The 12,845-nt window shown below is 52.7% G+C and overlaps 2 protein-coding genes across 5 annotated transcripts; one reads left to right on the top strand and one right to left on the bottom strand.

The window, feature by feature from the left end:
* The first annotated feature begins 100 nt into the window (after positions 1 to 100).
* On the top strand, positions 101 to 7,858 carry Ap1g2 (adaptor related protein complex 1 subunit gamma 2). 2 transcript variants are annotated; one of them, NM_001427245.1, is made up of 22 exons: positions 106 to 159; positions 528 to 729; positions 1,202 to 1,326; positions 1,467 to 1,608; positions 1,713 to 1,809; positions 1,984 to 2,060; positions 2,187 to 2,282; positions 2,783 to 2,863; positions 3,029 to 3,127; positions 3,278 to 3,333; positions 3,487 to 3,600; positions 3,748 to 3,888; positions 3,968 to 4,022; positions 4,097 to 4,219; positions 4,813 to 4,902; positions 4,978 to 5,105; positions 5,332 to 5,436; positions 5,715 to 5,841; positions 5,924 to 6,059; positions 6,623 to 6,786; positions 7,487 to 7,585; positions 7,665 to 7,858. In NM_001427245.1, exons 2-22 carry the CDS (start codon positions 529 to 531, stop codon positions 7,764 to 7,766), a joined length of 2,358 nt encoding a protein of 785 aa, NP_001414174.1. In that variant the 5' UTR covers positions 106 to 159; position 528; the 3' UTR covers positions 7,767 to 7,858. The 2 variants fall into 2 exon arrangements, with proteins under 2 accessions (XP_087440893.1, NP_001414174.1); XM_087584767.1 differs by lacking the exon at positions 1,984 to 2,060 and having other exon boundaries at positions 101 to 159; positions 7,665 to 7,855.
* On the bottom strand, positions 7,849 to 11,811 carry Thtpa (thiamine triphosphatase). Of its 3 annotated transcripts, none has more exons than XR_015638007.1 (2): positions 9,715 to 11,811; positions 7,849 to 9,448 (listed from the first exon to the last, which is right to left on the bottom strand). XR_015638007.1 is itself a non-coding variant. In XM_087585644.1 (2 exons), exons 1-2 carry the CDS (start codon positions 11,124 to 11,126, stop codon positions 9,418 to 9,420), a joined length of 618 nt encoding a protein of 205 aa, XP_087441770.1. In that variant the 5' UTR covers positions 11,127 to 11,811; the 3' UTR covers positions 7,849 to 9,417. The 3 variants fall into 3 exon arrangements, 2 of the variants coding, with proteins under 2 accessions (XP_087441770.1, NP_001007683.1); XM_087585644.1 differs by having other exon boundaries at positions 10,540 to 11,811; NM_001007682.1 differs by having other exon boundaries at positions 10,580 to 11,488.
* Positions 11,812 to 12,845: the final 1,034 nt, after the last annotated feature.

Raw genomic sequence — 12,845 nt, 5'->3', positions numbered from 1 at the left:
AAATCTCAAGTAGGCTCAGCAAGGAGGCCCTAGAGGGGCGGGTCCCGTGGTAGAGGCGGGGAAGAGGGAAGGGCCCGAGCAGCGCACCAACCCCAGCTCTGTCCCATACCAGGAAGTCCTGGGTAGGGGGTAGAAGAGCAAAGCTGACACCGGAGCCAGGTGAGCTTGGGACTGGGGAGCCTTCTGTGGGAATGGGGGCGAGAAATCTCGCAAAGGCAATAGCGCAGAAAACCAGGAGAAAAACTGGAGAAGAGAATCTGGCCGGGGAAGGAGAGTGAGAAATAGACTGATCTGAAGCGCAGGCTCAGTAGAAACAGGCACAGGGTGGAGCAAGGACGCATGCGTAGTGGGGATGTCCTTGCGAGGCGGGAGAGTGGCTCTCGGGTCCAGGTGGGAGGTAAAAGTGGACACGGTTTTAGGTCGGCGGTGGAACGCAATCCTTTAGAGATCTTGGCTCAGGGCAATTCTGTCCAACCGGCTAGAACGTGTTAAATTAAGCCTTTCCAACTCCCGGGCTCTGTCCCCAGGATGGTGCCTTCGTTGAAACTTCAGGACCTAATCGAAGAGATTCGTGGGGCCAAGACGCAGGCCCAGGAACGGGAGGTGATCCAGAAGGAGTGCGCCCAAATTCGGGCCTCCTTCCGCGATGGGGATCCCCTGCAGAGACATCGCCAGCTAGCCAAACTTCTCTACGTCCATATGTTGGGCTACCCCGCCCACTTTGGACAGGTACTGGCCTGGGATGGCCCCAAATTTTGAGGAAGATGGCCATTGCGCCCCTTTGTATTTGTACCCCCCGCTGTGTTTTTTTTCCGCCAGATTTTTTGTTTCCGAAACAGGTTCTGTATAGTCCCGATTGACCTAGAACTCGAGAAAACCCTGCCTCCGTTTCAGTGTGGGGGTTTTCAGGCATGCCTCACCCTGCCCAGTTAAATCCTTTGGCTTCTGAGCCTTTTATCCATCACCCTACTAGTGATTTCTTGGCCAGCCCCGTTCAGCACCTCCCCATCCTCTTCCAGCTTCTACTCCTACACAGGTCCCTGAAACCACCCTGCTGTCATCTGGATCAACACTTAAGCCTCTGGTTACAGAGAGATGAAATATGATTCCTCACGTTAATCTGGCCTAAAGGAGGTTGTAGCGGGGAAGTTAGTGCCTGTGGTTTCACCCTGCTCCTCCTGGTCTGCCTCATTCCCTATAGATGGAGTGCCTGAAACTGATCGCCTCCCCCAGATTCACAGACAAGAGGGTGGGCTACCTTGGGGCCATGCTCCTATTGGATGAGAGACACGATGCCCATCTGCTCATTACCAACAGCATCAAGAAGTGAGAGGGTCCCGGGGCCCTTGAAATCAGGGCGCTGGGAGAGTGGGAACCGCAAAATCCCAGAGGGGCTGCCTGCTATCGGTACTGCGCCGACGAACTGGTTTGCTCAGATTTGACTGACCATCCTTCCAACCTTACAGTGACCTGAGCCAAGGGATTCAGCCAGTTCAAGGCCTGGCCCTGTGTACTCTGAGTACCATGGGCTCTGCTGAGATGTGCCGGGACCTAGCCACCGAGGTGGAAAAGCTGTTTCAGCAACCCAGCCCCTATGTGCGTAAGAAGGTGAGATGTGGGCGTTTGCCTCTCCAGAACGTGCTCTCAGTCTGCCGTGGAAGAGGCATGGCCTCTAACGTGGTGGCCCTTTCTGAGGCCCTCGACCTCTGCAGGCTATCTTGGCTGCAGTGCACATGATCCGGAAGGACCCCGAGCTCTCCAACATCTTCCTCCCACCCTGTACCAAACTGCTTCGTGAGCGCCATCATGGTAAGGGTCCAGGGATCTCCACTGTCCACTTCTGGTCTGGCTATGAATAGATGACGTGAAAAGCAAATCAGGAAGAGCAGCTCATCGGATAAGGGCGGTGCACACACACAAACACACGCGTAGTAGACTGTCCCATGGCCTGGCCCACCATTCACTGCCCCGCCCTGACCCCAGGCACCCTGCTGGGCACCATCACGCTGATCACGGAGCTCTGTGAAAGAAACCCTGCAGCCCTCAGACACTTTCGCAAGGTGGGCTAGTGAAGGGGCAGGCCGTGGGGCAGGCAGAGGTGGATGGTGGGTGCTCAACTGGGACTGATGGTTGAGAGGAGACAGACAGGCAGAACTCAGACAAGGCTGGATGTGCCCGTCTTCCAGGTAGTGCCCCAGCTGGTACAGATCCTCCGGACTCTGGTGACGACAGGATACTCCACAGAGCACAGTATCTCTGGAGTCAGCGACCCCTTCTTGCAGGTAGGCTGAGCTTTACTTGCCGTATTCCCAGAACAGAGAAGGCTTCTCAGGAAGACCTTGGCCAGTGGTCACTTCCCGTTTGGTCACAGTCCATGTCTTGAATAAGAAGGTAGTGAACTCAGGATTGCCCTAGTTGTCCTAAGACTGGGGAAATGAAAGGTGGCTACCAGAAAGTCCAGTTTGGTAACCATTAAAAGGCCTATTCCAAAGCCCAGTATGGTGGCCGAGGCAGGTGGATTAAATGAGGCCCATGAGTGTGTAGTGGGCCGGGTTCACAGAGTGAGTTCCAGGACAGCCAGGGCTACAGAGAGAGAGAAAAAAACCCTTCGGTTTTAAACTCCCCCAACTCTATGTAACTCTGACCTCCTCCCAGCTCATCTAAGGGAGCTGTAGAGGTGAGAAAGAGTTGGGCCCCTTGCAGTATTTGTTGTCTACACTGTTAGGTCTTTTTGCCTCGGGCCCACGACCCTACCCTGTGAACCACTCTGATCCAATCTCAGGTCCAGATACTCCGCCTACTTCGGATCCTCGGACGGAACCATGAAGAAAGCAGCGAGACCATGAACGACTTGCTGGCCCAGGTGGGAGGCACGCCTTAGGCCTTGTGGTTTCTTAGGGTCCATCAGGCCTGCATACTCCCCAGAGGACCATTCACCACGAAGAGGCCTTTCTGTCCCCGCCCAACCGACGAAGTCCATGCATTCACTGGAACCCTGTACAGATGCACCTCTCCCCCATCTGCACAGGTAGCCACCAACACAGACACCAGCCGAAATGCAGGCAACGCAGTCCTGTTGGAGACAGTACTGACCATCATGGCCATCCACTCTGCAGCTGGCCTCCGGGTACCACTACACAGTCATGTGCTCTTCTGCTGTGGCCCCACCTACTCAGCTAGTCCTGGTCCCTGGCTTTTCCCTAACCCCCATCATGGAGGAGATCCCACTGAACAAGTGGCTTCTTCCCTTACTGTCTCCACCTTCTTCCTCCCACAGGTTCTAGCTGTTAACATTCTCGGTCGTTTCTTGCTCAACAATGACAAGAATATCAGGTAACAGCCAGTATGGGGCTAGATTGTACCACTATCCACCTGGCCCTCTGCATTCCTCCCTTCGGATCCACCTAACCCTTAGGTATCCTGGAGGCAACACGGGTTATCAAGGCTGGTACGCCCATGTGATGTGGCCTCTCTTACCCTGACCAGGTATGTAGCTCTGACATCGTTGCTGCAGCTGGTACAGTCTGACCACAGTGCTGTGCAACGTCACCGGTCCACCGTGGTAGAGTGTCTACAGGAAAAGGACGCCTCCCTTAGCAGGTAAGCAGAAGGAGAAGGGAGAAGGGGACAGGGCAGAGGACACAGCACCCAGTGGCCGAAACTCAAACCAGCTCAAGAGCATCTGGGAATAGGGAAGCCAGAACAGGGTGAGCTCAGCCATCTGCACGGATGCCTTTCTCTCGCCAGGCGGGCCCTGGAGCTGAGCCTGGCCCTGGTGAATAGCTCCAATGTGCGAGCTATGATGCAGGAGCTGCAGGCCTTTCTGGAGTCCTGCCCCCCTGATCTTCGGGCTGACTGTGCCTCAGGCATTCTGTTGGCTGCAGAGAGGTAAGTGACATGTGACTGGGAGTCAGAGGGTGTGGCCTGGGAAGGGACAGTGTCAGCGCTGATGAGCCACATCCCCTAGGTTTGCTCCCAGCAAGCGGTGGCACATAGACACCATTCTGCACGTGCTGACCACGGTAAGAGGCGGGTAGTCAGGGAATTGGGCAGCAGTCAGCAGAGCCCTGACTTGGCTGCATCCACCCCTCTCCAGGCAGGCACCCATGTGAGGGATGATGCAGTGGCCAACTTGACCCAGCTGATTGGGGAGGCCGAGGAGCTGCATACCTACTCCGTGCGCCGCCTCTACAGTGCGTTAGCAGAGGATATCTCCCAGGTATCATTCCTGTCTTCCCAGGTCCGGCTGACCAGCCTTCTCAATTCTAGAAATTGAATGCTTTCCCCCACAAGCATAGAAAATTGAACCAAGGACCAAGCCTACCTTTTATTTAAGCTTCTGTCCTGCCCCTGGTGACTACTGGCTACATCTCCAGATAAATAATTGTAATCCCTCTAAGCTCCATGTCCTCAACGTTCTAGAAATGCCTACCTCCCAGGCTGTCTTCGAGACCAAAAGTTGGCACATAGAGTAGTCACTTCTATTATTACTTTCAGTGCCAAGTGGATTAACGGTGACAGCCTAAGATACCTATAACTCCCTCTGTCAACTTGAGTAGAGTAGGTAGAAACCATCTCTGTTTTCTTCTCAGGCCTCCGTCCTGTGATCACGCTATGTAGTTTTGTTGCTTGCCCACCAGAGGGCAGTAGTAGCCAAAAATGCTAAGATGGAGCCTATTAAACTTAAAAGTCTCCTCCCTACCCTGCCAACCCCACCTTCTTTGCATTGCAGTAAAGGGGATTTGTTGGGTCTAGAGGAGAGGACCCCACCCCGCACCCAACCAGCCCCTCAGTGTCTCATCTCCCATCCAGCAACCACTGGTTCAGGTGGCGGCCTGGTGTATTGGCGAGTATGGAGACCTCCTGCTGGAAGGTAACTGTGAGGAGACGGAGCCTTTTCAGGTGAGACCTGAGGTGTGAGCGAGACCCTGGGGAGGATTCATCAGGACAGACATGACGTGTTGCCCACACCTGAAGGTGGAAGAAGAGGACGTGCTGGCACTACTGGAGAAGGTGCTCCAGTCCCACATGTCCCTGCCAGCCACTCGAGGCTATGCTATCACGGCTCTCATGAAACTCAGCACCCGGCTCCAGGGAGACAACAAGTAAGAAGGGGCTCCTGTCCCATGAGAGATGTCCTTTTGCCATGCCTACTAGTCTTCAAAGTCCCCAGGCACACATCCCTCTCCCAACCTAGTCCTTAGGAATCTGCTTTTGAATCACATATATCAAGTGTCTCCTTGCTCTGTGAGGCCTCTCCCTTCCCTCTCGTCCTGGAGTGGAAGGGCAGGCCGACTGCCATGGCCTCTCACATGCCACGCCGTGGCCCAGTCGTATCCGCCAGGTGGTGTCCATCTACGGGAGCTGTATGGACATAGAGCTTCAACAGCGGGCTGTGGAGTATAACGTACTCTTCCAGAAGTATGACCACATGAGGTATGTCCAGAAACCTGCAGGTAGAACTTCACACTATCCTCTCCCAGTGCTCTCGTCCCACCTTTCTCTTTGTGGGGCTCGCCTCCCATCCATAGTTGATGCCAAGCCGGTGTCCCATCCTCATTGGTTGTCAGAAGTCCAGCAATGGTGCCCTGTCTTAGTCAGAATGGGGCTTGTGACCCCGCATGCCACAGCCCTCTACGTCCTTAGTCTTCTTCCTAAATGCTTCTGTGAAAGCATGGGCTTCACACGGGAACCCCTGCACTCCATCCCTTCAGGGCTGCCATCCTCGAAAAGATGCCTCTTGTGGAGCGCAGTGACCCTCAAGTTAATGAGGAAGGGAAGGAAAAGCAAACTGGGGCCCAGCCCTTGGAAGCAACAGCCCCTGTCCCCACACAACCCCAGGTGAGAAGGTGGGAGGCTCTGAGGAAAGAAGACTTATGTGGGTGTACACACCCTACCATGACCCTCCCGCCCTTTGCCCCAGGCCACCAAACTCTTAGATCTGCTTGATCTCCTGGATGACACTTCTGGGCATGCTCAGCGCCTTCCTCCTCTGGACCCTTCCCCAGGGGAAGCCTTAATTAATCTCCTCGACCTTCCCTGTGCACCTCCAACCCCAGGTAGGCCTCGGCAAAGGGAGACACATTAAGAAGTGGAGTGGAGATGGGTCATTTCTCCTTCTGAGCCAAGGATGGGGACACCCATCTCAGTAGGCAACAGTTTCATTCCATGGCAATCCCACCGTGGTCCTCTTTCATGATCCCTGTTGTATTTCTCACCCCAGTCTGCAGGCCTGTTTCCACTCCAGTCTGGTCCATATCACTTCCCACTACCCCCTCTATTGGCTCCTTCAGCTCCCCAAATTCTTCCACCTCAAACCTTTAACATTTCACATTCTTTACCCAACCCCAAAAGGGCTAGCAGATTCCACTCACTCTTCAGCTAAATGCCATCTGTCCTACCCTCTCCTGCTTAACTTGGTTCACCACAGCCATGATTACCTTACACTTCCATGTTTCTCTTCCCCCAACTAGATGGTCAGCTCCAACCTTAGCTTGTCTAGTTTGTCATTAGATCTGGGGCAGTTGCAGGGTCAAGACTGGCTCACTCCGTTTTTCCTGGGTGAGTGGATGCGTGTTCTATCTTAAGCCCGTGCGCTGAGCTACCTCTCCCCCTTCTCCAGCTCCAATCCCCAGTGTCAGAGTGTTTGAGCGTAAGGGCCTACAGCTGGATCTTTCCTTCATGCGGCCCTCGGAAACCCCTGCTTTGCTCTTAGTCACTGCCACCACCACCAACTCCTCAGAGGAGGCTGTTACCCACTTCGTTTGCCAGGCGGCTGTGCCCAAGGTTTGAAAACTGGGGTTCAGACAGGTGTGATAGCTCGGGTCTATCATTCTAGAACTTAGAAAGCTGAGGCAGGGAGACTCACCGGCCAACCTGAGGGTAACATAGTGACTTGGAAGCCAATTTGAGCTACATTGTTTCGATAAAAGAGGGAGAAAAGGGGTTGGGGATTTAGCTCAGTGGTAGAGCGCTTGCCTAGGAAGCGCAAGGCCCTGGGTTCGGTCCCCAGCTCCGAAAAAAAGAACCAAAAAAAAAAAAAAAAAAAAAAAGAAAGAGACATTGAGTCAGTTACACTCTTTGGGCTGGAGAGATGGCTCAGTGGTTAAGAGCACTGACTGCTCTTCCAGAGGTCCTGAGTTCAAATCCCAGCAACCACATGGTGGCTCACAATCATCTGTAATGGAATCCGATGCCCTCTTCTGGTGTGTCAGAAGACAGCTACAGTGTACTCATATACAAAATAAATAAATAAATCTTTAAAAAAAAAAAGAGGGAGAAAAAATAGCACTCAGAGGTGGCCCAGGCACTGCAGGAGAAAAGGCCAGAAAGGAGTGGAGGAGGGTGGGAGGCAGAGTGTAATGAGAAAGGAGGGATGGAGTTATTGGGGTGTCATCCAAAAATGTGTGGGAACCCCAGGATGTGGAGGACTGCCTGAGCCTAACCAGAGGCCTTACTATGCTCTGCCCAAATCTCCCACGTTCAGAGTTTCCAGCTGCAGTTACAGGCCCCCAGTGGGAACACAATTCCAGCTCAGGGTGGTCCTCCCATCACCCAGGTCTTCAGAATCCTCAATCCTAACAAGGTGAGTTGTTAGATCCTGTGGCTAAGAGGGGCAGGAGAGGTCTGAGCCCTGACCCTGGTCTCTGCTTCCCTGCTTTTAGGCCCCTTTGCGACTAAAGCTTCGCCTCACCTACAACCACTCTGGCCAGCCAGTGCAGGAGATCTTCGAGGTGGACAACTTGCCTGTGGAGACGTGGCAGTAACTTACTGTGGTCAGTGTCTGGCCTGGGTTTCTCCAGGCTCTTGGTGTCTCGTTCAAGAAATAGAAATAAAGGCACACGTAAATTGCGAAGTAGCAAGGAAACTTTATTTAAAAGCACAGTGACCATACAGATTAGAAATGTGCTGCAAACGGGTGATGATCACAGTACTCAAGGGCCCAGGGTCATTGCCCAGTGTCCCTTTGATAAAGTCTCAGGGAAAGGTGTTAGTTGCAAAGTAGCATAATTTTCTATTTTCGCTGACAGACTTGGATTCTATAAGCCTTTCCTGACTGTGCATGACCCTTCCCATGATGCAGCTGATTTTTTTAATCACATGCTAACTCATTCTTCATAGACACAGGATGGTCAATAGGGTTCTCCTTAAAAGTTCACCCAAAGGACACAGTTTACCTTACTGTGCTTGCACCCGAAACCAGTCTAGGCCTAACCAGCCCCCTACTTTGGGGTATGTTCTAAAATGTTTGAATAAGACTGTCCACAAAAGGGGAGTTTTTGATGGCCACCGGGGAAGGAGAGATTTATTCCGTCGTTCGAAGTGGGACATGACTGCTACTCAATATGGCTGGGGTCCTGGGTGCACTGTTAAAAGTGTGTGTCCGCAGTACATGCAGCTGAGGATCCTAGGGCACCAAGTGGCAGTTAGCGGAGAGGCATGTATGGCTTGAAGCAAGTGGAGTTGCGGGCTGCTAAGCTTGCCTGTCTCATCACTGCCTCAGCTCACCTGAAATCTTTCTGCGCCCTCAGCTTGGGACACAGCCCTGAGGGCCACCAGCAGGTGGCACTCGGACCCTTTATTTGTCACCGCAATATGGACAGCCTGCCTCCTGCCCAACAAAAAATGTCTATGAAGCCTGAGGAGGGCAGAAAGGCCTAGCTGAGAGAAACAGTGTCTAAGAGCCGAGGGCGGAGCCTTCTCCACAAGAATGACTTCCCGGAATCCTAGGAACCTGTCTCAACATTGACCGTTTGCTTTCTCCCCTCTCTGGGTTGGAGAGCAAATGTATGTCTGAACTGCCACACAGGGCACTCTACCCTCCAGGCACAGTGACAGGCCCAGAATGTCTAGATCCCTTAAGGAGTTCCCAACCATTTCTCCACCTTCTTACTCTTCCTGCACCCCAAGGCAGGGGAATCCCCACTGTTTCCCCTCATCCCTAACTCAGCTGTAAGGCGGCTTCAGAGCCTCTGGCAGAATCAATGGCATCGACCAGGGGAGGGGGGGTGGCAAGGGATTTCCCTGTGCTTAACTACTGATCACGGCTAAGTGGAAATCCTATAAACACGAGCGGAAATCAATGGAGGCTGCTTAGCGGCCAGGGGAGAGGGGCGGCCCACAGATTGCATCTGACGGATGAGGGAAGCAGTGAGGGAGGGCTCCAGGAAGGATAGCTCAGTGTGGGTGAAAGACCAGGCAGAGCTGGAGAGAAAAGTAGCTCTGCTGAAAGGGAAGGGGCGCAGTGGGTCCGGGTGTGGATGGCAGCTTCAGGGTTACCATCCTTTTGAGGAAGTGAACCCTGCTTCCATGCACTGTTGTCACGGTACTGAGTCCCCTGTGGCCTCACCGGAACTGTCTGCTTCTAGCAGGCGCTGATAGTCCTGAGGCCTGAAGCGCTGTAGGTAGACCAGGAGCTTAGCAGGTGCCTTCTCCTGTGCTGGCACTCCTGCGGGCAAGGGGACAAGGAGGAAAGAGGATTGAGCCCTTGTACACGCTTCCGTTCTGGTCCCTGCCCACCCGGCCAGGGCAAAATTTGCAAAGCACTAAGAATCCAGACGTCATCAAGCAGCTTGTCCAACCCACCCACTCACTCACTGGACTGCAAAGGTGAGACCCTCACGGCAAAGACCCACTTGGGTTGTGCCTCTCCTCCAGCAATGAGAGATGGTGAAGCAGCATCCTGTGCCACGGAGGCAGGGGAGCCAAACTCACTTCATTTGTTACCGCTTTCTCCCAATCAAGATTCAAGCCCATCTAGGCAGGCTGAAGCTCATTAGCTTGGTAATGGAGCACACGCAGCGGAGTACGGAAGATAACCAAGCGCTGTGAGAAACGGAGCTCCGGAACTGGAACTGTGGAACCGCGAGGGGAGCTCACAGAACCTCGTCTCTAACTGCCTGATGCCAGTGTCGCTAATGGACAGCAGCCTGCTGACCCACAGCAGGAAACCACGGGTGGTTTCCAAGGAGGCTCAGCCCTCCAGGGCTGTCAGGCCCTGTGGGGCACACAAAGTGGGCAGATGAGTTATTTCAGAGCTAGATATGGAGACAGAACCACCTGCCAGAGTACACCACTGCCCCGCCCCCCATACCAATGTGGTGCTCTTATCTTTACACCAATCGGAAAGCATGGTCGAGGGGGTGTGGCTACCTACACCTGTAACACCAGCCCTGGGGCGGATCACAAGCTTAAGGCCTATCCTGGGCTACACAGAAGACTACAGAAAGAGCCAAAGGAGTAGTAAAATAACCATGTAGGAAGTTGAAAGAGAAAACGGAAGTTTGTGAAGGATCAAAGCAGAAACCTGATAAATAGAACTAGGAGAATTAAGTGACAACTAGGATGAAGATTGGGAACCGGGAAGAATGAAATCCAAATTAGCTACTAAAGAATAGGGAATGATTTTTATAGAAGCGTACGCAAATTGGATTTTTCAAGAAAATCGCTACAAAAAAACTTCCCTTACAACAATGATTTTCACTCTCCAGTGAGGTTAAGTGAGAAACAAAAACAGCCCAAAGGGCCAGTCTCCCTCACCCAGCATTCTGCTGAGCATACAGAGGCCTATCTCCCTCACCAAGCATGCTACTGACGCTGATGATCTTCTCTAGGGCAGCCGGGACTTCAGCCTTCTCATGCACCACGGCCTCTACCTCACCCACGGCATAACCGAAATCCGTTGAATCCAAGTCCACTGTGAGCAGTGACTCCTCTTCATGGGCTCCAGATAAGGCCAGCTTCCAGGAACTTCGTGTAGTTATAAAACTAGCTACTTCCTGCAGCTTCAGTCGGCCCAGGACAGCAGCCACACCTGCAGTCTCCTGCTCCCCAGACCCCAGCAGTTCAAAGAGCTGGGTCACAATTGCAGATTCCGATGTGACTTCCACATACTCATTGTGAGGTCCTGAGACACCTGTTACTCCAGGACATTTGAACTCCCATCCACTACCTTCTCGTTGTCGCAGCCAGTGGTCAGACAGCATAAGGCTTAACTCAGAGGTATCATAGTACGTGTCTCGGAAGGTGACCCGGTGCTCCAGGGTGGCCCCCAACTTCTGCAGCCTTTCCTCTGTGTCAGGCCCTGGAGTAAACTTTCGCTCCACCTCAATCAAGCCCTGGGCCATGTTAACCTGCAACACACTTTTGTGAAGAATTCACTGCGTGCTCAAGGTGAGGACTAGTCATCAAAGACCCACTAGTCCTGGATGAATTTAAGATGCATATACACTGTCTCAGAGCCCTGCTCCAGTGACACAAGGCTCTACTTCAAGGTCTCACCGGGCTGCAACAATGGTGACAAGTCTCCAGTTAAATCCTACTACTGATAACCCGAAAGGCTCCCTAGAAAACAGGCCGTGATGCTGATGACCTATCTTCTCTTTACACCTTGCTACCCAAGGCCAGAATTCACTGCCCAGGAGGGCCTGCCATTCTTCGCCTAAGCACCATACAGCGGAACCTCCGGACACTCTTCAAGACCCCAGGGTCTCCTTCTCCCGGGACCCGGAAGTGGGGGAAGGGTGCCCACGCTACACCCGCGAGGAATGCCGGGAGCGGTCTCCCGCTCCGGACCTTAGTCCTGGCTTTTTACGCGCGAGTCCGGTCCCAGCACCAGCGGCCATATTAGACCGGTGTGGCGGTGCCGATGGCAAGCTAGGCCTGAGAGGTCTATTAGGTTACGTACGACCCAACCCGGTGGGCAAGAGGAGCAAGACCATCCTCTTGCCTGCTGTTCATCCTGGATCTTTTCTGGAGCCCCGGCATCGGCCAAGATCTCGAGCCTTAGCGTGAGCCTGGCACTCTGGGCCTGATGCATGATGGGAGATGTAGTTCCAAAGGGCCAACTCACCTTTCGTGGCCACCCGTCACTATGGTGATGAGAAACATGTAATTAGTGTCAGCCAGCCGGAATCTACCTAAAGCTCTACTGGAAGGCTTTGGGGGGTGTGGCGAACGGGAAGGGTAGTTCCTAACCCCTCCCAGTGTAGACGGTGGGTGGTCCTGATGAAACACAAACTATGGCTCCCAGGTGGTGGTGGCCTGTAATTCAATTTAGCCACTTGGAATATTTTTATAGTTTTTTTTTTTGTTGTTGTTGTTGCATGTTGTTGTTTTGGGTCTGTTGTTGTTTTGACCTAAGGATTTCATGTAACCCAATTTAGCCTGGAACTGCCGATTCCCCTTCGAGTGATTGCTGGGTTACATGTGTGAGCCAACGTGCCCTTACCTCTTTACTGGGACTTTAGAGGGGATCTAATACAAACTGGTTCAAAGGTTTAGAATAAAGATGAGTAGGAAATATTGTATCCGTGGAGGAAGTTGTTTTGAATGTGAATTAAGAGATGTGATGGGAGCGCTGGAGTGATGGATTCTCAGCACTTAAGTACACTTGCTGTTCTCACAGAGCTCTGGGATTGCCTTCCCAGCATTCTCTAGTTACAGGGGTTCTTACTCCCTCTTCTGGCACCCTTCTGTACTACAGACAAAACACTGGTACATATTCTTTTTAATGAGAGAGTGTATGAATGAATGAATGAATGAATGAATGAATGAATGAATATGATGGGATTACTGGAGGCCTAGATGAGAATAACTGCCTAAGTAAAGAACCAGAAACTAGCTACAGCACCTAGCCAGTATCTAAGCTGACAATGACTTGAAGTGTAATTGAGTGGCAGGTTGAAAAGCCACGAGTGAGTGCCAGACTCAGTCCAACAGTCCTGGAGGCAGCTCTGTCAGGAGTACAAACAGTAGTCAGGCAGAGTGGTGTGCACCTGGCTTCCCACCATCGGGCAAGCTGGGGCAAGAAATCACAGCTTGAGGAGAGCCTGTACAGACTGATT

The sequence above is a fragment of the Rattus norvegicus genome, chromosome 15, assembly GCF_021556685.1.
Source record: "Rattus norvegicus strain SHRSP/BbbUtx chromosome 15, alternate assembly SHRSP_T2T, whole genome shotgun sequence".
In the NCBI taxonomy this organism is placed as follows: Eukaryota; Metazoa; Chordata; class Mammalia; order Rodentia; family Muridae; genus Rattus; species Rattus norvegicus.
Note: the sequence above shows the minus strand (reverse complement) of the source record. Positions and strands in the feature narration are given on the sequence as shown.